The sequence below is a fragment of the Odontesthes bonariensis genome, chromosome 5, assembly GCF_027942865.1.
Source record: "Odontesthes bonariensis isolate fOdoBon6 chromosome 5, fOdoBon6.hap1, whole genome shotgun sequence".
Lineage (NCBI taxonomy): Eukaryota > Metazoa > Chordata > Actinopteri > Atheriniformes > Atherinopsidae > Odontesthes > Odontesthes bonariensis.
This window is the reverse complement of record NC_134510.1, coordinates 33776412-33802441: the sequence shown is the minus strand read 5'-3', so window position 1 is coordinate 33802441 and position 26030 is coordinate 33776412. Positions and strand designations below refer to the sequence as shown.

General features: G+C 39.2%; 1 protein-coding gene across 2 annotated transcripts; it reads right to left on the bottom strand.

Moving 5' to 3' along the window:
• Positions 1-4174: 4174 nt before the first annotated feature.
• tbx20 (T-box transcription factor 20) lies at positions 4175-17003 on the bottom strand. Of its 2 annotated transcripts, none has more exons than XM_075466198.1 (8): positions 16408-17003; positions 15364-15601; positions 14372-14536; positions 13160-13268; positions 11002-11160; positions 9312-9388; positions 7253-7362; positions 4175-7066 (listed from the first exon to the last, which is right to left on the bottom strand). In XM_075466198.1, the coding sequence occupies exons 1-8, from the start codon at positions 16535-16537 to the stop codon at positions 6738-6740; spliced, it is 1317 nt and encodes a 438-aa protein (XP_075322313.1). In that variant the 5' UTR covers positions 16538-17003; the 3' UTR covers positions 4175-6737. The 2 variants fall into 2 exon arrangements, with proteins under 2 accessions (XP_075322313.1, XP_075322312.1); XM_075466197.1 differs by having other exon boundaries at positions 7253-7366; positions 9313-9388.
• Between the last annotated feature and the right edge of the window lie 9027 nt (positions 17004-26030).

Below are 26030 nucleotides of genomic sequence, written 5' to 3'. Positions count from 1 at the left end.
ACCAGAACTTTGATCATATGCACAAAATGCAGCAAAAAGCCCACAAATTGCACAATATTTTCCTGATCCGTTTGCATACAGAGACATTTGTCATCTCGCTGTTTGAAAATTAGGGAGGTTATTGTCTAGTTGAGTCTTAGATTCAACATTTTATCTCATTTTTATCTCATTTATCAACATTTTATGCCATGTAGGCATTCAACCCTGTGGACTTGGTCACAAACCCTTATAAGAATGTGGGTTGGGCTTCATTTCACTTTTCTATTCCACTCTCTTTCAAATAATTAGGGTGAGAATTAAAATAAAAAATACATACATCCTCATGGTTGGGATAAGAATTCATATTCATGTTAAGGGCTTACACATTTTCCTATGTCACATGAACCCTGGCTTACACATAACAACATGCTTTCTAACCTTGGAAAGGGACATGTTTTGAGGATGTGGACTAACATGGTTTCTGGTGATACTGAGGCCGTTTCATCAGAAAGACAAAGTGTGAAAAACAGACTAGCTTCATTATTTCTTACAGAGTTTTACTAAATCAGCTCTGTAGCAAATATGATTTCTGTCTTTGTTATGGTAGAGACTAAAGGTCAAACAACAGAAAAGTTGAGGCAAAAGTGGCCTCCACTTCAGATTGTTACCACCTCTCCCAAAGTAGACATCCAAAGCAAATATGGAACCAATAAATCCAGTCTGACTTCTCATATTTAGCTCCATCTCCATGCATTCAGCTCGTGGGTTATGGTGTCCTGTTTCTTTTGGAGATTGAGGAAAAAAGGCAGTCCAGCTCCCAAAATGGAGCATATATTGATAGCATGCTCTGTCCTTTAAAAAAAAAAAAAAAAGTAGGACATCCTTGCCAGCATGGCAGAAGGCAAAAAGTAGGTTGGGGCCTTGGGAGGCATTTGGGATTTTACCACATCAGGGGGGAAAAAAAGTAGAAATCTCGCTTTGTCTCTGCTGATTTTAGGTTATCTCATATAAGTATTGCCTAAAATGAATATATTTGAAGAATTTTGAAATCCCCTCCAACAGCCTCTGTTTCAGACTACATTCGGGCACAGAAACCTTTAGCAAAATCATCTACATCTGAGAAGAAATTGTACTGGAAGCAGATTAGTTTGAGCTTTTTCATGAAGTCCTGTCAACTCCGTTTGTCCTCAGACAACTTTGTTTTCAAGCTGCATTTCTCCGTAAATGATTTTCCATTGTTTGCCAACTGGTTTCACATTTCACCACAAGCTCTTCTGTGTGTCCGTGTCCTTTGTCCTGCCTGAAGCATTTTGTAGCCTGTTTGTTAAACGCATTTTATCGCTAAATGTGACTTGGCACGTCTTGTCAGGAGAGATTGGAGCTGATGAGACTCCTGACCTGCAGATAAAACGTCCATTAAGTAGCTTGTCTGGGACTATTCTGTACTCTTAACCTATTAGCATATTGTTAGCCATTTCCCTGATGGCTCAGCAGTGGGTCCACAATAGCATGCTGCAGCCAGTCACCACACCATAAAGAACCACCTCTCACTCTGCTGCTGTGCTAAATGTCGTCTTCGACATTGTAATGCTTGCCTGCTGTCCTCCACCAGATGATTCAAATGGCTGCTAAAAGCCTGAGGGAAGGAAAAAGGGCCAAAATGCAAAATTGATGGAAATGACATTAGATTCAGCTCATGCTCCTCACTGTGTAAATTATGCCCCAAAATGGACTCTCTGGCCCAACTGTTAGCTCCAATTTGTTGGGCCATACCTCATGGTGGCTTGCCTTGCCCTTCCCTTCTCCCTTTAATCGAATCAGAGCCACACTGGATGTTATTTATTTGTTTATTTATTTATTTTCGAAGGATGTAACCGATTCTTATCAGGCAGAAGTAGTGCCTTCTTCCTGGTGAAACGGTGACTAACGTCCAGCCATCGATCCGTCAGTTCGTCTGCGGTGGCGGCTGATGGCTCTGGTGATAGAAGACTGTGTGTGTTTATATGTATAAGTGTGTGCATCCAAGTCAATAATGCACATAACGGGTGTATTTTTCAGGCTCTGGAACTTAATCTTTTTTTCCTTTACATTGTGTTTGTTTTATCTGATCTCTGATAATAAATGGACATTTTTTCCCATTCAGACATCTGCTTCTAGTCCTCTGGTAATATTCACATTTTTGTGCAAGTCCCAAGACAAAACGAAAGCCACAAAGTGCTGCTATCATTTTATATGCCTTTATCCTTGAAATCCAAGGACACCTGACACATTTGCCAAAGGTGTTATGGTCCTGGTAAAAGAACGGGATCAAGATGACAGCTTCGGTGCTACTTTTTTCTGGCACATTCTTAATGTTACTTTGAGGACTCATGCCTTAAAGCATAAACTGTATGCAAAAATAAACACACGTTCACACAAAACAGCTGGACATTGTGCTTTTTTGATATTACTCAAACAGCAGTAAATTGTGTTTTTGCTCAGGATTATTTAAACAATTTGATAAACATCGGAAATTAATTAAAAAAAACAACATTTTCTAATGATGTCTGGTGTCTGATGACTGGTTTAGCTTTTGGTCCGCTGTTCTTCAGTGGCAGTAATTTGCTAATTTTGCTCATCTCTGTCACAGTAATACTGAAATTAAACCAAATCAAACCTGTATTAACAAACCCAGACAACGAGGTTGCAGTTAGAATCAATCTTACACCTATACACTCAACTAAAGTCAAACAGGCCCAAATAGCACCGTGAACATGCTCTAAAGTTCCATCTTTTTGTATATGAAACCAGCCAAACTCCCAACAAGCTGCTCTCATTCACACATTTTTCTGTCTCTGTCAGACGTCTAAATGTATCAGAATTTGAGACTAAAAATCAGCCAATTAAGACTACGTTTAAAGCATTTCCAGAGTGTCCCTCTGTTCAAATAAAATATCTGACAAAATCCCCATTCAGATAACTCAAAGTTAACGTCTGTGCATTCAGCCATACTTACATATGCAGTAATCTCCTACAGCAAAATGTTTTGAACATTTTATCAGCAGTCCCCAGCATCATGGCATCTTGCTTGATTTGCCCCTGGTGCATGTAACCCGTAACACGAACAGTGGCCCAGTGGAGCTGGGACTGGAGTTTGACGAGACTGTGTATATAAACAGGAGAAGTTTACTACACCTACTATGAATAAAACTGGGGAAAAGCTCTGGACAAACACAGAATAGAGTAACTGCACAGACTAAACACGCATACTGCTTAAGATCTGATTATTAAATGTCCTTTGTTTACCACTCTGCAGACTTTTTTTTTGACCACTGCTAATGTGTCCCAGAAGTTAGTCTTTATCACCTGGATTGTGAGCTCTCCTCTTTCTTTAACTGTAAAGGTAAAAGGGAGCATTTGTTTTTATTCGGACTTATTTTTCTTTCCAGTATTAAGTCATTTAATTACAGAAACAATAAAGTTTATAAATTAGCAGGCGAGTAACGTCATCCCTCTTTTTATTCATTGTTTATTGTAGACTTTTGACAGAATGTGACTTCTTTGTATGTGACTTCAGCTTATAGAAGTAATCTCAGACTCATTTTTATAATTTACTCACCAAGCTAATTGGTCGCATTGTTTCTCAAGGAAAAACATTCTTAGTTGCATGTAAACGGTTGGCTTACATGTCATATTTTCAACTTTTTCCTCGTAAAGACTGATCATGACATCTGCAGTTTACAGTTGTTATATTTCTAAGTATTACTTAGTCTAAAAACACTCTCTGCACAAATGTTTTGCACCAGTAAAAGCTATTCCTTAGACTTGTGGTGCTACTGCTTTTAAATCAATGTGACTGCTTAAATTATGTGGATCTTGTAAAATATTTCTCGTTTAAGCTTGAGCCGGTGAAACACTATGCAGAAAGTGGAGATATGAGGCAGACTGTCCACAAGGTGGCGCTGCAGGGTATTCTGAGGAAGCTCATCACTTGATTAGGCTTCAAAATCCACAGAATGCTGTTTGTATTTCTTCTTATGAAAAAGAAACTTTCTTTAAATGTTAGTGAATCCAAAAACCTACAAAAAAAATGTTTTCCATCAGTCATGCTTGGAAAGAAGTCATGATTTTCAGGATTTTCATTCATGTCCGATCATCATTGCTCGAGAGCACATTTTCTATAAGTGGAATGCAATCAAACAAAGAGCACTCGGTGTCTGGGTGGTGATAGATATATTTCTCATGGTTTACAAATAACTTTTTTTAAATGTGGCATAGTACATTACACATTATTTCCAGAGAGCAAAATAAATATATTGCACTTAAAAATCATCAAAACACAATGTCGTTGGGTGTCGTATTCAGATTATGGCATAAAAAAAAATGAAACTAAACATTCTCAAAAGGAGATTATTTTCAGTGGTAACTCAGAAGTGTTTTAACATTTACAATTATGGAAACCAACATTCAGTTCAGGCTGTACATCAGAAAAAGGTCTAAAATGAAAAAAAAAACCAACTAAACTTGTTCTGCTTACTAAACCACGAGATAAAATCAATAACGTGCAACATTCACGTCCATATTCTGCTCCGACAGGCTCTCGTGTGGTGGAAAAAAGTGGCAGAAGTCATTTACAGTGTTTGTTTAATCGGCTCTTCTTTACAGTTTAGAATAATCTGTTTCTTCAGTCGGTAGAAGTGTTATAATTTAGGTGCTTTTCTTTCATGCAAAAAGCTGAAAACTGAAAATTTTCTGCATGAATGTGAGGCCTTGCAGCCAAATTACTCCATTTCCATTAGTTGTTTTTCAAATATTCTGTCCTGCTCCAGTGGAATGATCTCCCACTGTTATAAATTCAGCTCTTCATGTAGATGTTTCCCTAAACCTAACCTAAAGGCATCCTAATGGTTTATGATTTATCTTTCTAATTTTAATGACTTAATTTAAGACAACAGCCACTGGATAAAATGAGGAATGAGAAGGAATTAAACTCTTAGAGATTGAGTCCCCAGCTCTGTTTCTATATTTAAAGCTTTTCAAATAAATAAGCACACAGGTGAGGTAGCATTAGTGAGAGTGAGCCGGCGTTTGCAGCCTCCTCCTCCCTGTGTGCTCTGAAAGAGGCCTCGCAGAACCATTACTTTCAGGTGTGGACGCCCTGTCGACACAGTGAGTCGACCATGAATCAGCTCACCTGCTGCAGACTCGCTGCTGAAAGGCTGCAGGTGCCTGAAAACCAGTCGGAGCCTGTTTCAGACCCGTGAAAACTGACTACAGCCGGTTTCATTCACTGATCGGAATAAAAAAATAAAATAAATCAAAATGAAATTATGATGAAATTAATGTTTTTGAACTGGCCTGGTCACACCAGGAAGTGGAGATTATACAACGTATTTTCAGAGTTGAGCAGGTCAAACCAACTTTTCGGCCTCCTGAGCACGAGCAAACGACTGGCATGCTCATCTGGTGGAGTTTAGTTTTTACGCCACTGCAGAGTCTGTAGGAAATCACCATCCAGCTGAATGCATCTCAAAGCAGAAGAACTGCACTTTTCAGGCCTCGTGGCCACCAGTTTCTCCTCAGATTAGTGTCCATCAGAAGCTTTTTGGTTTTTTCTTTTGTTGCTTTATATGCCGTTTTCCCTCTTGCATGTTTTAATTATCACTTCTGAGCTCTGATGTGAAAGCCACTTCAGTAAGAGATGAGGTTTCCAGCAATTTATTTGGTAATTGATTTTATTTTTACTTAGGGTTGTTGTATTGGTTGTTTTGGCCTTTTCTAATTTTACTGCTCAGCTTGGATTTAAAGTTAAGTCTGCAGTTCCAACTGTTGTTTGCATTGATTATCTGTGGGGATATTTTCTGTGCATGTTTAGAATGTGTAAAATGGCCACTTTCCAGCTATGATAATACATTCATGGTCTTTACTTTGCACCCATGGCCTGATGTGACCGACCTTATACACAAAGCAAAAAAAAAAAAAAAAAAAAGAAATCAGTCACCTTTTTGCAGGTGAGCACCTTAACACTGTGTTATACCATATAAAGTTATCCAGTGTGTTTGTCTACTGCAGTCAGCATGCGTCCTATGAGTTAGTTTTTCCTTTTTTTTTTTCCTGTAAGTCTACAGTGAAAATTTTCCTATGAGTAAATGCATCGGTTCATGTTCTTTGTACAATGGATTTTGACCCTTTTGACGTTCTCTTCAGTGAAGTGTGGGGTTGTAACTCTGAGCTGTACATATGGCTGACTTTCTCAAACGGAGTGGAAAGCTGAGACGGCTGCTTCTGCCTGTCTTTCATACTGAAATGTTCAGTTTGAACCTCGGTGTCCAACACAGAGAGTGTCACGTTGAAGGATCACACAGCAGCCTGCCATCTTCAAAGTCTTGGTGGAGATCCCGTTGCCAGTAGCAACTGTGGGAGACGGGGATCTCCCCTTTTTGGTGAAAATGATTTGAGGATCCGCATTGTGTTCTTCAAGGGCTGAGATAAAGCATGCACATGTTTTCGTCTTTCATCAGGTTTCATAGTTTGTGTTGAGGTCTTCTGTCTTTTTACAGAGTCTCTTAAGTGTTCATAGGAACCGGAGGATTTGCTGCTCCTAAAGGGGGGCTTTACTGTCGGTTTGCCACATCCTCTTTGTGTCACCTCACTCACTGCGGGTGGACTATTTACACAGAGCAGAGGGAAAGGTGAGCCAGAGCGGAGAAATAATTTGTTGCACCGTGTCAGAGGTGAGCGTCAGAGCGAGGTTCGGTCATCTCCTCTGCAAGACCGAGTCATACAAAGGGAGTCATGACCGTGGAGGAGTGGCGGAGTCCCTGAATGGCTGCGTAGGGCCCCTGCTGGAAGTAGTGGTGGTAGCGGGGCATGTGGAAGGAGGGGAAGGACGGCCCGCTGCCCTGCATGGTTCCAGCCAGAGCGGTGGGCGTCAGCGGCATGCCTAGCCGGCTGTAGGGGGGCAGGGAGCCCTGGATGGGGTGGGGCAAGGAGGCGGCGCCGGTGCCCATGGCCGACAGGGACTGTGGGTGCTGGAAGCCTGAAAAGCCCGAGGTGGTGGTGACCCAGGAGCTCAGGGAGAGGTTGTCCGAGGCTGTGAATGCTGAACCTGCAGAGAGGGTGAGAGGTCAATAAAAAAATTAAGATGAAGCTAAACTGAAACTGATATGTTGTTGGCTGAAGTGTAGAGATTGAATGCTGTTACAAACTCACTTGATCTCACCACTGTAATATTTTCCCCATCACAACCCGTGTCCCTTATTCTGTGTCATGTTTGTGTATGACCACCGCTCACCTCTGGTGTGCGTGTGTCCGTCCTCGCTCAGGTTCTCCTCGTCTCCAGCGTAGGTTCGGATCGGTGACCGGGCGTAGGAGTGCTTGTGGATTAGATTCTCAACACTTTCCCTGCAGCAAAAGCCAAAGAAACAGCCCCAAAATAAATCTCTTTGCTTCTTTTTAGACATTTAGAAATGCAGCTGTAGTCATGGGTTTAACTTGCATACAAGAAAATCTGCAATTAGAACACATGCACGGAAATATTTGCAGCGTTTCACCAACATTTTTGACCTAGTAGAGATTTTCAATATTTCAAGGCTTATGTAACACAAGATCACAAGATCAAATACGAACTGTAAAAATCACATATCTTTTATTTTTTATTATTATTCCTCACCTACATTTACTTGTTTTAGAGAAATTATTCTCCATTTTTAAGAATAAATCCATTTTATTCTCTACAATCAAATTGTTATGTGTTTGATACATTTTTAAAACAAAGTTTCAGTATTTTGGCAGCTTTGATGTCACTGCATGTGTCCAATATGTCGAGAGATATTTTAATTCACAGGTTTGTTGCGTCTCCACGCTGTGTCTATGTTAGCGCAGACTGTATGTAGATTTTGGCATCTGTGTGTGTGTGTGTGTGTTTGCTATCCCACAAAGTGCATTAGCTCATTTGAGTCTTGTCAGACAGCACTTCTCAAACACAGTGACACAAATTGTTGGGGGAGGCAGTGTGTGTTCATGTGTGAGTGAACAGGCAAGTGGTCTGCATCATGAGAGCCATGCGTCCGCATTAGCAGCCCCCCCCTCTGCAGCCGCCACCGCTCCAATTAGGTTAGGAAAGTGCAATATCTGTCAGCAGAGGAGTACAAATGTGTGTGTTTTTATCAGCGACGGGGCCCCTGCGGCGCAGAGGCCACAGCAAACTCCCACAATGCACGACAGTGAGGGAGGGAAGTAAGGAGGGGGGGAGTGGGGCGGGGCATGCTGGTTTCAATCAGTCAGAGCAGCCAATTGAATTACAGTGTGTTTTAGTGCAGTGGCCGACTCCAGACTAATGTGATTTCTGCAGCTCCCGAAGATCAATTGATCAGGTCTAATTCACAGCCCTCAAAAAGAGAAAGACAGAAGAAGAAGAAGGAGTAGGAGGGGGAAGGGCGGGGGGGGAAGTCTGGCTGGGTTTCGGCAGTCTCTGTTTGGGATCTTTGATTGAGGTAAATGAGCAGATGGTTTTATTTTGTCAGCTGATTTTGGCCATAGTGCCGGAATCGGGAATTACGAGAAGTGTGTGTGTGTGTCTGTGTGTGTTTTGGCAGCGCCCACAGAAATCCTTTGGAGGGGAATTTGTTTCTGTGTTTGTGTGATACTCCTCACTTTTGTGCAAAGTGTAAAATAAAAGTAGAGAATATAGCAAGAGAGAAAGTCGGATGAAAACACCACAAAGGAAGTAAGAGAGTGAAGGGACGAAGAGGCAGAAAGAAATGAGAAGAGGGGCAACAAGGGCAGGAACAAAGGGGGTTAAAGAACGAGGAAAAACAGAGCACAAAGAAAAAGAGGACATTAAAAAGCAAGAAAATGATAGATTTCAAGAAAAAAAGATGGTGAAAAGTAAAAATATACCAACAAGGATTAAGTGAAAGAAATGACAACCAAAAATCTAATAAAAAGGACAATGAAGAATATTCCTTGAGAAAAACAAGGAATCCCTATTAAAGATTGCAAGAAAAAACAAAAATAAGGCAAAGAAATGGAAAAGAAGTTAAGAAAAAAATGACAAAGTAAACAAAACAGTGATGAGAAAATACAAAAAAAGAGGATGAAAAAGAATAAAGGAAATGGAAATGGAAATAAGGAAATGGGCAAAAAGAGTGGAGGTAAGATGTAGAAGAAAAGAAGAACAGATTGGATGGATTATCTGTTACCTAGCGATAAACGGAGGGAAATAAACACTGTCGCGCCTGCACTGTTTTTACTAACGAGCAGCAACTGTGGACATCAAACTCTCCTCCTCTTGTATCTTATTGGCCGGAGCAGAAGTAAACAAACAGTGCAGAACCCAGAATCCCCTGTACCTCTCCATGTCTGTCAGCCGCGAGGAGTCCCTGAAGCCTTTGGCAAACGGGTTGCTGTCGATCTTCAGTTTGGTTATCTGGGAAAACAAAGCAAAACGAGTCAGGTCGGCCGGGTTCTCTTCCTTTTCTTTCTTTTATTCAACCACTATACGTCATTTACATGTTGTTCTTGCTGAGAAACTACCAGAGGGCCAAGAGACATGTAGGAATAAAGTGGAAAACGCTGTTTTCTTGCTTTCTTAATCATGCATATTTCAGATTAGAAGGAAAAAATTAAAGACGTGAAAAGCATGTTCACAATAATGCTTTTAAAAAAAGAATCTTTTAGTTTTATTCCAGGTTAACTGAAGGAGACACTTGTACCCTTAAATGTATAAACCTGAAGTACAAAGTGTATCTTTATTAAATTGATCTAAATTCAACCTTGAGATTGAGACTTTAAACTCTTTAACGAGAGTGTCCTGGCCAAGACAGACGGCAGCCCGATCTGCACTTATTAAACGAAAAATAGATCAACACAGAGAATGTTTTTACTGTACGGCCAAACAGAGACAACAAGAAACAGATGCATCAAAATTAAAGGACATAAAAAGTATCGCAAGAGGTCTTCATTGGTCATCACAGGTCAAACTTGGACAATTCTAGACGGTCGTATCATTTGCAGCCAGATGTTTCTGCCACTAAACTGTAAACGGTTTATTTGAATTTGTTTAGTGAAACCAGCTCCTTCAGATTCGGCTGCTTCTGCGGCTGATTCAGAGCAGACGGAGCCGCATGCTTAAAACACCTTTTTTCCTTATTCAGTACGGGCTTTGTTGATTGGAAAAAAAATACATCTTAGACGTGAAGTGTCTCCATAAAGATATAGTTGCTTTAAAGCACAATCTCCTTTGGTTTGACCTTTTATTTAATTCTTAAGAGAAGCTGCAAAACTGTATACATGTAAAAAAAACATAAATTTTCCTTCTTCACACGCCTTCTGTCCATGATTATTATTATTATGGTTAATATCTAAAAGTACAAAGCCAGTAGTGTCAAAAAATGTGATGTTTTCATTAACTGAAAAAGGAAACTCACTTATAATTGTCAATTTCACATATTTGTAGCTGCATTTGGCAGGTTTGTGAGACATTTTAGATTAAGTTTGTGAGACATTTTAGGCGTCAGTATCTGCACACTAGAGGGCGCTACACAGTTTTCCTACAACCAGTTACAGGCTTCTTTTTTTTAGGAAGCCAATAAGAACACAATCACTGCTTTATTATTTAGAAATAAAACAAGCATTGATCATCCGATTAAAAACATCAAAATAATCTAAAAATGCTCAAAATAAGCACCTGTGACGGCCTCCCGGTTTGCAGCACTGAATGTTTATAAAAGGGCTTTTTATCCGGAGTGAACAGCGAGTTTATCTCGAATTATTATTATTTGATTTTGTCACAGAAGCTTTTGTGATTATATTATATGATTTTTGTGCTGCACAAAATAAATGTAAATTGATGATTCGTGGCTGCTCTGTGGCGTTCGCCTCGTATCCAGACGGTACTTTCAGGCTCAGTTTTAACAAACACAAGGATGAAAAATCCTCCAAGAGTTTATAAGATTTGTTTGGTATACTCGAAAGCTCAAAAGCTTCAATCCATTTTTTATAGAGAACCAAAAGAAGAGCCCCGTCTTGATATTCACTCACCAGCTGGTTCTGATAGGCTGTGACGGCGGTGAAGACGGTTTCAACGAAGACGAATGTGCGAAACTCCTCAGATTTGAGATTGAGCAGCGAGGCGGTGTGGTCCTTCTTCTTTATGATGTGGACCCGTGGCTGATACTTGTGCATGGAGTTGAGGATGATCTGCGGAGGACGGGGAGAGCATAAATCGGATGATGCGAGCTGGGGTAAAAACTGTACGTCAAAATCAAGGTCACGTCTGGTATGCTCAGAAGAATTAAAGGTCCTCTCCAGAGGTGATCTGTTAGGTTTCTCTTATTGCCAACAATGACAAACTAAAATCAATAAATCAAGTAACGTCTGTCAATTTAAAGCCACATCTTATTCCTCTGTGTCACAGGGATCCACAAAACGCATCAGTGAGCCACACTGCTGTATCGCCTGAGATGCCCCTTCGTTACAATGCACACACACACACACACACACACACACACACCAGCCTGATGCTAGAAATCCTTGCCATCACTACTTGTTCCCTGAGTAACATTCCTGTGACCCAAGATGTGTGTCTTCATTAGAAAACTAAAGGCGGACAGACTTATTTCTTTTCTCGTTTTCACTCTCACCAATATAAAATGTGACGAGCTTTATCTTTAAATCACCCAATGAAAGCACAGCTCTGCAGTCAGTGGTTTCAGAAGAAGTAAAAATCTATCTGATTTTTGTCTTTATCTAAAAAAAAAAAAGATTTAAAAAGTGACAGTCCGACACATCATCCGCCCTCTGTGACAAACATAATTCCCATAATCAAAGCTAAACTCATCAGGAATTCTGCTTAACGTCGCTCTGTTTGAATACTTGTTCAAATATTAACATTCAGTCCTGGATTCTGAGTAAATATGTACAAGAAGTCCTGCGAGAGCTTCAAAGTAGCTGATATTTGAACATTTGACAAATGGGCACAATCTGAAGCTCAAAAAAAAAACCAAAACAACAACAGCTTTTAGATTTACCTTAAAATCCCATTATTTTCTGTCAGCTTAAACACGTTTTAAAGGCATTAGTGGGTAATGATTTAACATCTGCTGAAGTTTGCTTCCCTCCATTTTAAAATGTTTTCTTTAACTAATATTACAAAGTATTTCTCTCATTGAAACTAAAATATCATTAATTAATTAGCCAAAGAAGCTGGGTAACAAAGATGCATAATTTATGTTATTGTTTTGATTTGCAAATGATTTTTCTGTTTAAAATTTCCAGGCTTCAACTGCACAAAAAGATTTCCAGAAAAAGTCCCGTTAGAAACACGTAAACTGAGAAAACTAAATGTTTTCTACCTAATCTATATATTAGAGTATTTAATAAAACGTTCAATCTAATTTAGTGAGAATGACCTAAATGATGTATTAAAACAAACTGTTGTAGCGTTATCTATTTATATATATATATATATATATATATATATATATAATGAGTTCTGTGGAACAGAAACTGAAAAAAGTGACAGAAATCAAAGGGATTTTTGGTTCATCATACTGTATATTTGTTTTGGATGCGTCGGTGTACATCATCAGGTTCTTTTTGGACTGAAAAAAAGTGTACCCGCCCTTTAAGATAGTAATTACCGTATTTCCCAGAGAGAGTCTTACTGCTGGCCAATTAATGGATAAAAGCTGAAAGTGTTTTGGGTGGTGTGGGTGTTTTTTCTGGTCCACGCTTGCCCTCGAAATGATACCTTGAGTGAAAGGAGGATTAAATGAACAATTCCCTTGAGTCAGGCGGGTTACTATAATTAAAATGTCACTGCTAACTTTTATTTATGCCGGGAAGACAAAAGAATGGAATCGGAGACGTGAATTTTGAATATTAGCACATGGACTTTGATCCATTTCCGCACTTAAGCCCATAACGTGTCACATTTAACAGCGAATTACAAATCCAACTGAACCTTGAAACTTGTTCTGTAGACTACCAATTTCAAATACGTAAAATAATTAGTTGAGCTGGATTTGTTGCTGTGATGTGGCCTATGAAGACGGGGTCATAAACATGTCTCTAAGCTATTCTCAGAGCAGTGAGGCCTCCATAAATAGCGCATTACTGATAACTGGGGCTAGCTAAACCGTCACCTGCTGTTGTTACCTTTCAGGGTCATTAGAGAGGAAAGGGAAAGGGCTCTTACATGTCCGTGCTGGTCCAGTTCGTTGTTTGTCAGCTTGACTTTCTCGAAGGAAACCATTTGTTTCATCAGCTGCTCTCCGGTGAACGGCGAGTCCGGGTGGACGTACAACCTGCCAGAGAAGAAGAACACATCAGCTCCGATTGGCTGAGAGGCGTTCGAAGCCAAGGTGTCACACCCAATCACCTCACAGAACCGATTGGCGCTAACTGGCAAATAATTTGTCGCTTAGCAACCGTCTCCATGTAAAAAATTACAGCTCGACATTTCGGAGAAAATGTCACCTTTTTCTTTTCTTTTTGGATTGTTAGAAAGCAAAACTGTAAAAAATAAATAAATAAATAAATGATAGCCTATATATGTCACCTTCACAAAATTAGAACAACACTTGGGTTCACTTTCTTAATTTGACCACAGACATGCCCTCGCTTTGAGGCACGCTGATCTTTGTTAGGATCGTTGTGTAGATAACTCGCATAGAAATAACGGAGGATTCCTTTTGTAAAGGATATTTTTCCCCCAAAAAGACTGAACGAAATTGTTTCAAAGCTGCCTCCAAACTCCAGCCAATTTTGAATTATTGTGTCGAATATAGCCTATCCAAATATAGGCTATTGTGGAAGCAGACAGTCCGCAGAGGTTCAGAGATGCTTCATGTTGAATATTAAATCAAATTTATGATGGCGGTTCCTCATTTTTGCTCTTGGTTTTTTTTTTTTTTTTACACAAATTGTTGATGATTATCAATTTTAATATGAAATGCAAGGCACTATATCCGGTCACTCATTTTCCGTGTCGTTAAAGGCTGCAATCCACCCATCGCTTCTCGATGAACACACAAATTATTATTTTTTTATATATCTTTTTTAAAATAAACATTAGGCTATATAACCTCTCTCGTCTCTTTGAAGATCAGATGGGCTCCGTGTTGTTCAGATATCCCTGACAGATGTGGGATTGGTCCTCAGAGGCCATATTTAAACAGCCTTTGATACTCATTCCTGTGACTTCAAGGCAAAATAAACTAATAGCAAATGCACGTAAACATTCTGGTGGATATTTCAACATTTAAGGCCACAGCTATATGAACAACACGGCTGTTTCTTTGTAGTCTTGTTCTGAACGTTTTCTTTCACATTGCTCTTCTTTTGCCCTCCTCATTGTGAAACTACAGGTGTAACCTGGACATGGACGCGTTAAAGAAGGTTTGTTCACCTGGCGGGCAGAGGGGGGTCCGCCTTGCCGGCTACCAACCAGGAGGAGCGGTGGTAGGCGTACCGGTACCGCTTGTTGTCCACCGGGACGATGTCCATCAACACGATGTACTTAGAGTCCTGGTCCACCCCGGAGAAGGAGACCCGGATAGTTGGAAACATCCTCCTGATGGTGACAGATTATTATTATTATTATCATTATTATTACAAAAGCTTAATCTCATTATGTGTAGCCTAAAGATGTAGGCTATGTGTAAAGTACCCACAGGCTACATTAAATATGTTATTATTTGGCGTTATATAATTAATGTTTTATTGAAAACAAACATGTCGAAGGCCTTTTTTTAATCTAAAATTTCTCCTCCAACTATATGAGAGCATTATTTATAAATAGGCTCATCTTTAATAATTGTCTTAAAATGCATCATCAAAGGATATAAAAAATAGAGTCTATTTATCCTTTTCTGCCTTTCCTTTTTACATTTAGTCAGTTCCATCTGCTCTTAAAAGTACATGAACTCATTGTCTTCAGCGGCAGCTTCCACGGCGCATTCATGTAATTTTTGCATGAAAATAGCCTTTTATTTCGCGATGAAATTATTCGTCTTTAAATCATCTTAAATGCACTCTTGACCGGTGTTGCGTATGGCCTAATATGGTCCGAACCTGTGGAGTTGGCTCTAAGATCAATGAGGCATCACATTGCGGTGCAGCTGAACTCAGGTCAGGTGCCCGTTGGTTTAATGCTCGTGTCGTTGCATTTGTTGTTCATGTTGGCTGTTTCCTAACAGCTTGTATGATGGGAGACCTCTCACACACGCAGTGGAAACATGAGCCACATTTTCCATGTTCATTTTAGTCTGTTTTGTCATCCCTTTTATTTTAAGTCTGGCCTTTCAGTTTTATTTTCATTTTGATAATGGGGTTATTATTCTTTTTATGTTAACCCACTTGATAATAATCATGACAATAACTAAAGGAACGGTAGTTTACCTTCCGGACTTGGTGATGATCATCTCAGTGCCGAGGTCGTGAAATTTGTCCCACAGCTCTTTGGTCTCCAGGCTGCAGGAGATCTTTGCCATCTCCTCGCTTGGGATGCCGGGATTGGTGGGGATGAGCGGCTCCGTGCACACGGCGGGCGCGCTCCCGCTGAAGTCCCCGTGCCCGTCCAGAGAGGACAGGTCAGCCAGAGACTGCTGGTTGCAGGAGGACTTCTCCACGAATTGCTCTTTTTTTTTTTTTCCAAGGTGGAGAAAACAAGCAGAACAAGAGTGTTTTATTTTCTTCACAGACAGACGCAGGCATGTGTGTTGATGTGATGAAAGTCAGATCAAACATACAATTTATGGTTAGTCTGTTATCATATAAACAAGTTTAGCTCACAAAACTAAATGTGAATACTCATCTTTTTATATATAGGGTCAAATAAAATAACACTGCACTTTATATTTAGTATTTTTATCCATAAAATGTCTCTCCTCAGTTGAAAGAACCCATTTTTTCCTCAGTTAAATCAAATTAAAACAAAGGTTAAATATCTCCAACTGAGCTTTTATTATTCATTATTTTCCATTGATTAAAAATAAAATAAAACTCACATTGCCTAAAAAAAACATTTAACTGTGCTGATTTAAAAGCTTCAAAAAGCAAAAACGATCCAAAGGTCATTTTTATCTTTTATAAAATTCAAACGACGCTGTCGGTAACACACGGTCACGATTTACTTGTTTAACTAAATCAAAGCGTCCATTTTATGCTTGAAATAATAATAATAAAAAAAATCCTACATTAAAGATGCAGTTCATATCTAAATAATGAAATCATCTGCTGGCAAACAGGCTGAAACTAAACCGGACTCAGTTTCTCTCCTTTTCTTCTCTTTGCGTTTTCTTGACAGAGTTTGGAGGCTGTTGCTCAAGATTTTTATTAACAGTCAGGATTCTTTCTTTAAAAATTTAACCCTAATTCAAAGAATAAATAAGATAGCATTAAACTGGTTGTGAGTTTTGGTTGAACTTCCCTCTTCCATCTTACCGAGGGGTTTGATGGTGTTCTCCTCCGCCTCCTTGTCCTTACTGGGCTTCCCGCTGGACATCAGGGCGGCTATAGAGAAAGCATTTGCCCGGGATGAGAGCTGCGGTTTCGGGGATGACGTGTACTCCATGTCGGTGAAAAGTCTTGGACCAAAATATTCCCCTTCGATTTAAGAAAAAAAGAAATCCTCCACAAACACCAGCTGCCTTTGGCTCCCCGCGACAGAAAGGCGAAAAAGTTCAGGGAAACAGGAACAGTTTCTCCCAGATTTCAGACCTTTGGACGCAAACACTTTAAGCGTCTAAATACGTGCCACCTTTGAAACACTTGTCACAGCCGAATTGGGGATCTTGCTGGATTCATGGTGAACGACGGGCAGGGCTGACTCCTGAGACTTGTGCGGGTGTCACATCTAAGGCCAGCTGCTCTCTGGGACGCTTCAGTCCGCTTCACCCTCCCCTTATAATTCCAGTCTGCCCTCCAATCACTGCCTCTGCCTCCACGTCACACTCCCACTGTCCCACACAGGCCCTGATACCGAGCAGCCAATTAAATAACCTGAGGCTGTCAGAGTTTTTTTTTTTTTTTTTTAATGCCAGATACCCAAAATAGACACAGAAAGAGTGTTTGAAAGGGATAATGTGATAATTTTATGACTGTCTGTGCTGGGCTGATGATTGAAGGAAATTACGCTTACATGCAGGAAAATGTCATCATTCTTTTTGTCATAGCTCAATATAAAAAAAGAGAAATCACCTTTATTTTTTTTGCTTTACATTTGGAGACCTCATGTACAAACCCAAGATGTCAATAACAGATTTTTCTGCAGATATTCACCCAAGATGGTGCTCTTTGATGGCAGGACTGAGATGACGTTGATACACACTCCAATTTAAGTATCTTGCTGAATCAATGAGGAAAGAAATGCACACGAGAGCAGTCAGGTTCATACCTGCTATAAATGCCACAAGGATCTTTTTACATATAATTGGTGAAAAATTGACATTTTAGTTGGACTTCTCTTTTTTTTGTAAGCAAAATAAAGGTCAAAGGGATTTTAAAGTGCGATCTTATCAAATATCAATGTTTTTCTTTCCCTTTTTGTTTTTCATTCCTAATGAAGTTGCAGGTAATGTAAACAAAGTCAGGTTGTCTAAGTACAATGGTTGTTCACATTACCTTCATTCTTAAATTCTTTCTTCAACCTCAATATATTTTCCCATGAGGTCAAGAAAAACTGATTATAAAAATATGGGCTTGACTATTTGTTTAATTATCCTTGTATATTGCTGTCCTTCAGGATTAACTGGGTCAGACTGGAGACACTCAACGCCACCTGCTGTTTATCTAAATTTCATGTTACAATATTAGATGGAAACAACCATTAATCTTTTCCAATTATCTTCTTATAGATTTAAAATTAGAACTTAGTGTGGGTACATCCCTGCTTACAAACAGAGAGATCATAAAAGGTGATAACATACTTACTTTTAATAATACGTTTTTGTTGGTTGCATGGACCGTGCAGTATGGAGGTGACCAGTAGGGGCAGCGTAGAGAGCAAAAATGATCAATATTCAACATCTTTTATTCCCACAGCTGATGTTAAGTATGTGAGTAATTATGGCAGCGATGGAGCTGGTTGCTTATGTGGGTGCAAGCACTTCTACGGCCATTTTCTGAGATGGTTCTGAGCCGCATAAAAGTTGGTCATTTCAGAGGTTTCTTTTTCCTGATTGGCTTTATTTTCCAGGCTCTGAGGTTGCCACTTGTTGTTTATAGAACATGTAATTTAATGCACAGAAACGTTAAATGTTTTATTTTTACAGCTCCTTTTAGTATAATGACATCATCTCCTGCCATTTTATCACTTAACACCATATATTAAGGCAGAACTTGGGCCTTTGTGAAAGTAGGAAGATTCCAATTCTGTGCTATTGTTGGATTAATCCTGTGAAGTGGTGCATATCAAACCTGAGTATGATCTATTGCTAATCCTAACCAGGCAGTTTTAGTGGCTAAACCTCACCAGAAAATTGTGTTACTTTAACTGAGTAGTGACGCCTAAAGCTAACTAAATAGACAGCAAGGATTACGTAAGAAGACATTAAGAAAATACCTGGGATGCTAATTAGCTGCCTGCGAAGTTGCCCCTCTAATTTAACAAAACATTTAAGGTTATACTGAATCAGTTTGATAGTCTGGAGAGTGTTTGACATCTTCTGGTCTCCTGGGCCAAGTGTGTGGTCATCATCATCGTTGGGCATCCAGTAGCCTCTTGACAGTGTGTCCCATAGAGCCAGGCACAGCTAACACATTGTTTTTGTTGGCATTAAAGGGAAGGCTGTCATTGTTTGCAGGTAAGATGACAAAATACCTGCCTGGAGGTGAAACAAAAGAACCACGTATCCTCTGCAGTAACGGGACGCCTTTTCATTCGTGCGTGTAGGCTTCTTTATTTGGACCACCACTGCCAGAGATACTCTTTACCCAGAAAGATCATGCACCCTGCAGAAAAGGCTGATATTTGGATTTTCTTCACAGGAACCATTGACATGCATTGCTACAAAATTGATACATTGATATAAAAACTAAGCTTTCAGTGAAAATATTATTCACAAAGGGGTTTAACCAGAAATATTTCCCCCTGTGTTGTGTAATATGAGAGATTAATGTTAATTACAATTCTTAAAGTTTACAGTTATGCTGCTGCAGAGTAACAGAAATGTATATTCCAGATTATCGACTATACCAGATAACAATTTACGTTGAATGTTCAGAATTGATAATAATCAACTTATTTTTCTTATTTATGTTTGGTTAAACAACAGATCAGCATCCTCTAACAACTCTTGACTGATTAGTTGACATTTCAGAAAATGAAGAGGGGTGTTATGCATTTTGTTACACATATAAGCAGCTACTCTTCATGCACACACATGGAAAACAACACGTTGTGTTTACGGAGCACGCTAACAACAGTAGCAGTTGCTGTAACAGCAGAAGTCTTGTTGGTGAGAACAGAGCAGACTGCAGTGAATGCTGCAGGCCTGCAGGGCTCTGGCTCCTGACTGCTATCATCTTGTTACTGTCCTTAGTCCCTTATTCAGTTTTGCATCAAAGAGAAAAACTTTCAAGACAGATTGGATAGATATATATCTGTCAATATATATATATATATATATATATATTTCCCTTGCTTTTAACTTGATAGGGTCTGAATCTGTCCTAGATGTCGCCTAATGCAGAGTGTTTATCAGGACAAAATGTTTTCTCTTCCTGAATATACAGCATATGCACTGTTTGGTCAGAGAGACTAGTGGGAGTCACATCTGAGCTCAGAGGACTTCAAGGAGTACTCGGTATCATGTTCCCAAAGCGCTGACTTCATATTTTTTCCAAAGGTGTGTCTGTGTGTGTCTGACTGTGAGTCCTCAATGTCACTTTCTCTCCCCTGTGAGAGATGGCGGCTCACACAAACCCTGAGCCAGAGATCGGCCGAGCAGCTAAACCTATTAGGAGACTCCTTAATGCAAATACCCTGCTGCAGATATTTAATAAGAGACCTGCGCTGGCAAATGAGATTACCCTGCAATTGCCAGTGGATAATGTGCTAAAAGCTTTCCCACTTAAGCGTTACTCCTTACTGAATATTATTCACACTTTGAGGGGCCGGTGCAGCCTTTAAAAAAAAACAGTGTGGAGGTGAAACACAGATGGTGGTTTGTATTGGTGCCATTCACTGCTGAAAAAAGGGCGAGTCACAGAGCAGGCAGAGAATTTAATCTAGGAGCAGCAGTTTTTCCTTTTTTCTACCGTCTGATTAACAATTTATTATTCATTCTTAGTCAGAAAAGCTCTGCGATTGTGACACAAAAAAAGACTATACAAGCAACAATTTTACTTTTTATTTGAGCTTTTACAACATTATTGTAGCAGAACATGATTTTTAATTTCTTTTGGCTTTTAACAACATTTTAAGATGACAGGGAATTATTTAATTGTTTTTTGGTCCACTTTTGTCTAATTTTTCATTCTTTTATTTTTGTTTTCTGTTAAATAACCCATCATGGAAACATGAATAAAAACCCTGGCTGATGACTTAAGCTGAAGAAGACATGTTTATGAGCACAGTTTACTTCGTTTATCTACCTCTGGGATTTAATACAACCAAAACTCCAATTTTCTTAGAAGAAACTCCTATTTTTATACATTTTCTTTGCTACGAAGCCACTAAGAATGATATCTTTATAATAAGATCTTTAGATTTGACCCTTTTTGGCTCACACACTTCTTGATCACAAGTATACCAAATCTCAAGATGATGTGATTATTTCATTTTATTTTGCTTTTTTGTTTTCTATGGATCGAAAAGCGGTTCAATAAGCAGTGCAGGGAAACGGGGAAAATGGAAATATTAATATACCAGGTGATATCATGTTCAAATGATTCAAGGAATCTGTGGAATTAGTGAAAGCGATGAAGTTGTCATATTTAAATCCTTTAATTTACAGGAATCCACCAAAAACTTTCCCTCCCTGTCATCAGGTTTTCACTTCTTTATAAAAAGAAAACTTTTGATAAGATGTTGGACACATTTGCAGTGCTTTATGCTGGTCCTGCACCGCATCGGGGTATCTCAGCAGCAGGAGTTAACAGGATAGGTGACGGCTCACCACGCTGAGAGCTTGCAGCACTCAGGGATATGACCATGAAACCGCCTGAACAATTATTTGGAGGATAAATGGCCATGGCGTGAAAAGGTCAGCAACAAACGACAGCCAATTCCCTGCAGAGTGGAATCTAAGGAAAAATAATCGCCCCATGATTGAATTGAATCTTGGGACATTTGAGCCACAGTAATGAAATGGCTGTTGTTGTGACCTAACCCTTTCACCTCACTGACAATTTTTTACCAGATTACAGAGCAGGCAGCAGGGGCGACTATTTGCCTACAGGAATACATTTAATGTATTGGCATACTTTTGTCAATGTAAATCCCCATTATCACAGCTGCCTCTGCATATTACATGTCTGCGTTCACCTGCAGGGCTGCTGGGGCAGCAGAGGCCTGCTAAGAAAACTGCTTTATGTACCTTCAGATAATATCTGCTCTTTAAAACAATTACATGTGAAGCCTGCATCTGTGCGGCCTCCTCTGAAAGATCCACCCAACATGCATCAAAGTACTGATAACAGAATATGAGATTATTTCTATTGTACAGTAGATACTGACCACATGGAATATGTATTGTTTTTATTAATATAATTTACTCAGAGGCTACATACAAAGATAAGTGACTTAACAGAAATCAAGCCAAGGAAACTTGAATGAATCAACTGAAACTTTCAAACAAATATTATATAAGTGGGAGCTTTACAATCGAGATTAATGGCCACAACATAAGATGGAAGGTTAATTAAAACAATTAATTAATTAATTAAAACAGTACAATGCTAATAAATGAACTGGAATAAAATGAATCATTATAACAAGACAGATAAAATTGAATGAAAATAACTTCTTGTTTGAAATGTATGACAAATAAGTAAAGCTAAAAAAAACAAACAAACCAACAAAAAAAAAAGCAAGACATGATAAAATGCTTTTTAGTTTCTTTTTGAAAATTAGTATTCTTCCATCAATCTGTTTTCTATACCCACTTAATCCAACTCAGGGTCACGGGGGGCTGGAGCCTATCCCAGCTGTCATTGTACGAGAGGCAGGGCACAGCCTGGATAGGTTGCCAGTCCATCCACACTCACACTGCCTCCTAGGGACAATTTAAAGTCACCAATTAACCTAACATGTACGTTTTTTAGGCGGTGGAAGAGAACCCACACATATATAATATGCAAATCCTAGCCAGGATTCACAGCAGGAACCCTCTTCCTGTTGGGCGACCGTGCAAGCCACCAAACCACTGTGCAGCCCCCAATATTCTTTAATATTGGTTATAATACCAGTACAGTGGAAGCCTGTTGTAATAGCTCTGGTCATATTGTTTCTTTTTTTGAGATTTTCTGATCAGCCTTTCCAGTGAAAATGCAAACATTTTCTGACGAGGTTTTGAATGCATGCCAACGGAAAAGTTGTTTACATGTGTGGGATCAGCTAATCGAGCTTCCCAAACCCTATAATGCCCAGAATAAGAGCCCAGATCAAGACAAGTCGAAGAGGGAACGTCTGGGATGTGGCGCAGGAACAAAACATGAGACTATTTATTCATGATGATCAACACTTTTTCTTTCTCTCTGCTACACTTCAACTTTCCAACAGTTTGTCGACTGACTTTGTTGATATCTTTATTTTATCATTCTGTTCTTTACTTTTCTCCAATAATTCATAGCTGATTTAACTGCTGTCATGTTAGGAGATATGCTATGAAAACATCTATGTTATCATGATTGACGACTCTTTTGATTGAAAACTATTGAAGGACTTTTAAAAAAAGAAAAAAGAATACAATGCAGCATGCCAGAAGGGTTTCATTCCCTTTTAATCATAACTATACACTCACCGGCCACTTTATTAGGTACACCTCACTAGTAAAAGGTTGGTCCCCCTTTTGCCTTCAGAACTGCCTTCATTCTTCGTGGCAAACTTTCAACAAGGTGTTGGAAACATTGCTCAGAGATTTTGGTCCATATTGACATGATAGCATCCCACAGTTGCTGGAGTTTTGTCGGCTGCACATCTATGAAGCCAATCTCCCGTATGTATTACACGAGGAGAATTCCTCATTTCAACTCTGCACAGAAACTCAACTGGACAGAAAGTCATCCAGGCTGTTAACAGGGAAGGTGCAAAAGCCAGCAGCTTAAACCAGGGCCACGTGTAAATTCCATCCCATTTCTAAACTGAACTACATACTTTTTAATCTTACAACTAAATATTGGTTTGTAACTGCCAGCCATGTGTTATGAAAAAGGATACTTAAATTATGAAGTTGGATTTTCAATCAAGTTCTGCTGATGTTTCCTTTCACTCTGTTAACATAAAAATTTTAGGCCTCAAATGTGCTTAAACCAAACAAATTTTTCTGGCAGAACCAAACTGGGTTCTGTGCTCAAAGGTAACCAAACAAGCAGCAGTCTCACACAAGAGTCAAACAAAAGTCTCCAAAGCAGAAATTGTGCAACTTATGCGATCCTAATTCCTTATGTGCACATTGTTATTGCTTAATGTTTTCACATGTGTTAAGCATTGTTGCAGCTGTTACATAACAGCATCCAACACCAAAGGGCACCTTATGGGTACCACAGAAACTTTACTAAAAAGAGACGCTTTGACAAAACGGTAGTGATTGAGGGTCTGGAAACGAGAACTGGTTGGTCACCTGTCTTCGTCCATTGCTCTCATATTAATTGCCACACCACCAGTAGGCTTTGTTAAAAGAAGACTTAATTAAGACGTAAAAAACAAAGTGGAGCGTAAGAACTCCATTTGGCTTCTTGCAAGTTGTTGAATGCTTTATTACTGAATAGTCAGTGATGCTCATTCATATCGCTCACAAAGAAGTCAGCAACAAAATGAACAAAAGAAAACAAAGTTGGAGACATGAGAGTTTGCAGAAAAGCACTCAGGATGTTTTCCTTTAGTTTAAGAAGCAAATCATTTTGAGTCACACGTTAGCTGACATAACAAAGCTTTGATCTGAAGCATGTCTTCACCAACATGGACTCTCATTCCCCTGCTGTTGACTGTAGTGAGTCAGAACTCCACACACACACACACACACACACACACACACACACACACACAGCCCCCCCTCACAACCTGAGGCATGCAGTGGTCAGTCTGTTGCCTCCGTTCATATGACTAATTAGACCAGCTTCACACTGCGCCGTTCCTTTTGATGCTAATCCCTGGTGCTAATTGCCGCGTCAGTCCTGGGCCACAGCCAGGTTAAGTTCAAATGCAGGGCCGACGTCTCCACCAAGCCCTCCCCTCCTCACCTCTTCTCTCCCCCGCTGCTAACCTCTACTTGTATACTTTTATCCCCCCGCCGCCCTCATCATCCCCTTCTTATGGATACTTTAACAAACTAGTTTGTTACTTCACAAAGCAGCTTTAGATTGGATTGGAAATACATAACACAACTATGGAAGGGTAGACCAAAATATCTGCACATACTGATCAAACTTTTGGCATTTTACTACCCCAAATTAGAAAAAGCTGTGATATTATATGAAATGACTAATCAACCACAGCTATTCTTACACTTGTGTCGAATTTTATTTTATTGCAGACGGTTTGAACCAATTATATTTCTTGTTTTTGTCATCAGTTTAATTTACATTCATCTCGAGTCTGCAACACATTAAAAAAAAAAAAGGTTAAATTTGAGCAGTTTAAGGCTAACAAATTGATTTGTGAACAAATTCCAGTCTCTGAAAAGTAGAGCTGGGCTGCATTCATTGATGCTGTTGCATAAACTACAGTCTGTGGAATTGAAGAATAATCTGCAACAACCAATAAAACCTTTATTGTTGCCTGAGTTGAAATATATCCTGATAATAATTAATGATACAATTAATGCTATTAATTTCCACTGGATAGTGTTTTTCCAACAATTACCATAGATTCTGCAGGAATTATAATGCCCTTTGCTATTAACATTATGAGTCCCATAACACAAAACAATGACAATGACAGTAACCAGTTTACTTCTTGTTTACTTCTTTCTGCCAAAATATCCAGAATAACACCCACAGGGATACAGTCAAGTATTCGTCACGTTTTGGCTCCTAAGCATGCAGTTGAAGGGAGTAAAGTAGAGGTGCTTTTTTAAAAAATTATTATTCATACTAAGTTTAATATTGCCATACATTCATACAAACTCACCAAGCACACGTGTGGTTACCAACCATTTGTTTTCTCTTAGTATTATCTAATACAGCACTGTGCAGAGCCCACTGCTTTACTGATACCGAAAAAAATCCTAGTTAGTTAACTGGAAGACATCCAAGACATACATACATAAAACAACATATGAGAGGACTTGGTAGTAGTGACGAATGTCCAGGAGATGTTAACATGCTGGTGGAAGTCAAGTAAAAGAGTTCTTACGTTTGTTTGTTTAAATTCACCAAATACAATGAAATACCATTTGGCTGTTTGTTTTGTCACTGCTGCGTAAGATGACGTGACAAAAATGGATAATTGTATTTAATGTTGCACACTGACTCTTTATTAACCTAAAATGCAGAAAACCAGAAAACAAAATTTACACTATACACTTCACAGTGTGTAACAAATCTAAATTATAAACAAATCTTATTTAAAACTGCTTTGATTAGTGTCTAATTGCTTTACTAAATGTATTGCTATTAACTCAGAATAAAGAATTTCTATTTATTTGTGCAGCACGCACTTTCACACAAACTTCAGTATATCCAACATAGAAGACACATAGAGGAGGACTACTGACCAGAGGAAGAAAGTTGAGAAAAAGGTCCTTGTGGGAGCTGTTTTGTGGGAGGTTTGAGATACAGATTTGAGAAATGCTGGATCATAATTATGACTAAATGAAAAAGAAGCAATGGCACACCTAAGGTCACAAAAACTTGAAGAGCCGAAGCAAATACGGGAAAGACGAAGGCAGAAAACACGATGGAAA